This window comes from Echiichthys vipera (genome assembly GCF_963691815.1).
Source record: "Echiichthys vipera genome assembly, chromosome: Y".
NCBI classification, from domain to species: domain Eukaryota; kingdom Metazoa; phylum Chordata; class Actinopteri; order Perciformes; family Trachinidae; genus Echiichthys; species Echiichthys vipera.
Genome location: NC_139849.1, coordinates 380001 through 382500, shown reverse-complemented (window position 1 = coordinate 382500; position 2500 = coordinate 380001). Strand labels below are relative to the sequence as shown.

General features: G+C 35.4%; 1 protein-coding gene across 1 annotated transcript in view; it reads right to left on the bottom strand.

Moving 5' to 3' along the window:
- rbpjl (recombination signal binding protein for immunoglobulin kappa J region-like) overlaps positions 1-2500 on the bottom strand; it is a gene marked incomplete at both ends in the record, with an annotated part of 37042 nt that overhangs the window by 17771 nt on the left and 16771 nt on the right. The window contains one exon of the mRNA XM_083940044.1: positions 1897-2071. Within this exon, the coding sequence (XP_083796170.1) occupies positions 1897-2071 (175 nt within the window). The remainder of the gene's footprint in view (positions 1-1896; positions 2072-2500) is intronic.

The window sequence follows — 2500 nt, the reverse complement described above, 5'->3', positions numbered from 1 at the left end:
CGTTTTGTGTCTTTTTGTGTCGTTTTGTGTCTTTTTGTCGTAATTTTGTGTCGTTTTGTGTCTTTTTGTGTTGTTTTGTGTCTTTTTGTCGTCGTTTTGTGTCTTTTTGTCGTCATTTTGTGTCTTTTTGTGTTTTTTTGTGTCTTTTTGTGTCGTAATTTTGTGTCGTTTTGTGTCTTTTTGTGTCTTTTTGTGTCTTTTTGTGTCTTTTTGTCGTAATTTTGTGTCGTTTTGTGTCTTTTTGTGTCTTTTTGTCGTAATTTTGTGTCGTTTTGTGTCTTTTTGTGTCTTTTTGTGTCTTTTTGTCGTAATTTTGTGTCGTTTTGTGTCTTTTTGTGTCTTTTTGTGTCTTTTTGTGTCGTTTTGTGTCTTTTTGTCGTCGTTTTGTGTCGTTTTGTTGTCATTATGTGTCTTTTTGTGTCGTTTTTGTGTCTTTTTGTGTCTTTTTGTGTCTTTTTGTGTCTTTTTGTGTCTTTTTTGTGTCTTTTTGTCGTAATTTTGTGTCGTTTTGTGTCTTTTTGTGTCTTTTTGTGTCGTTTTGTCGTCGTTTTGTGTCTTTTTGTGTCGTTTTGTGTGTTTTTGTGTCTTTTTGTGTCTTTTTGTGTCTTTTTGTCGTCGTTTTGTGTCTTTTTGTGTCGTTTTGTGTCTTTTTTTGTCGTTTTGTCGTCGTTTTGTGTCTTTTTGTGTCGTTTTGTGTCTTTTTGTGTCTTTTTGTCGTCGTTTTGTGTCTTTTTGTGTCGTTTTGTGTCTTTTTGTGTCTTTTTGTGTCGTTTTGTGTCTTTTTGTGTCTTTTTGTGTCTTTTTGTGTCGTTTTGTCGTCGTTTTGTGTCTTTTTGTGTCATTTTGTGTCGTTTTGTCGTCTTTTTGTGTCTTTTTGTGTCGTTTTGTCGTAATTTTGTGTCGTTTTGTGTCTTTTTGTGTCGTTTTGTGTCTTTTTGTGTCTTTTTGTGTCGTTTTGTCGTCGTTTTGTGTCTTTTTGTGTCGTTTTGTGTGTTTTTGTGTCTTTTTGTGTCTTTTTGTGTCTTTTTGTCGTCGTTTTGTGTCTTTTTGTGTCGTTTTGTGTCTTTTTTTGTCGTTTTGTCGTCGTTTTGTGTCTTTTTGTCGTCGTTTTGTGTCTTTTTGTGTCTTTTTGTCGTCGTTTTGTGTCTTTTTGTGTCGTTTTGTGTCGTAATTTTGTCTTTTTGTGTCTTTTTGTGTCGTTTTGTCGTCGTTTTGTGTCTTTTTGTGTCTTTTTGTGTCTTTTTGTGTCTTTTTGTCGTCGTTTTGTGTCTTTTTGTGTCGTTTTGTGTCTTTTTTTGTCGTTTTGTCGTCGTTTTGTGTCTTTTTGTCGTCGTTTTGTGTCTTTTTGTGTCTTTTTGTGTCTTTTTGTGTCGTTTTGTGTCTTTTTGTGTCTTTTTGTCGTCGTTTTGTGTCTTTTTGTGTCTTTTTGTGTCTTTTTGTGTCATTTTGTGTTGTTTTGTGTCTTTTTGTGTCTTTTTGTGTCTTTTTGTCGTAATTTTGTGTCTTTTTGTGTCGTTTTGTGTCTTTTTGTGTCTTTTTGTGTCTTTTTGTGTCTTTTTGTGTCGTTTTGTGTCTTTTTGTGTCTTTTTGTGTCGTTTTGTGTCGTTTTGTCGTCATTTTGTGTCTTTTTGTCGTAATTTTGTGTCTTTTTGTGTCTTTTTGTGTCGTTTTGTGTCGTTTTGTGTCTTTTTGTGTCTTTTTGTGTCTTTTTGTTGTCGTTTTGTGTCTTTTTTGTGTCTTTTTGTGTCTTTTTGTGTCTTTTTTGTGTCTTTTTGTGTCGTTTTGTCGTCATTTTGTGTCTTTTTTGTGTCTTTTCGTGTCTTTTTCTGTCTTTTTGTGTCATTTTGTGTCTTTTTGTGTCGTTTTGTGTCTTTTTGTGTCTTTTGTGCGACTCACGGTCGGCGTTCTTCATGGACTGCCTCTTCTGCGACGGTTTGGAGATGACCTTGATCATCGCGCTCTGGAACGAGCCCACTTCCTGTCCGGGGCCCAGGAAGAGACGGAGCAGCAGGCGGAAGTGCTTCCTCTTGTCCTGGTCGGAGACGAAGAGGGACTTGGCCGAGGCGAACATCTGAGAGAGAGAGAGAGTATCTGTTTTGAGCCATTTTGCATCTTTTTGCAACTGTTTTGAGTCATTTTGCATCTTTTTGCATCAGTTTTGTTTAATTTTGCATCTGTTTTGAGTCATTTTGCATCTTTTTGCAACTGTTTTGAGTCATTTTGCATCTTTTTTGAGTCATTTTGCATCTTTTTGCATCTGTTTTGAGCCATTTTGCATCTTTTTGCATCAGTTTTGTTTAATTTTGCATCTGTTTTGAGTCATTTTGCATCTTTTTGCATCTGTTTTGAGCCATTTTGCATCTTTTTTGAGTCATTTTGCATGTTTTTACATCTGTTTTGAGCCATTTTGCATCTTTTCGCATCTGTTTTGAGCCATTTTGCATCTTTTTGCATCTGATTTGAGTCATTTTGCATCTTTTTGCATCTGTTTTGAGTCATT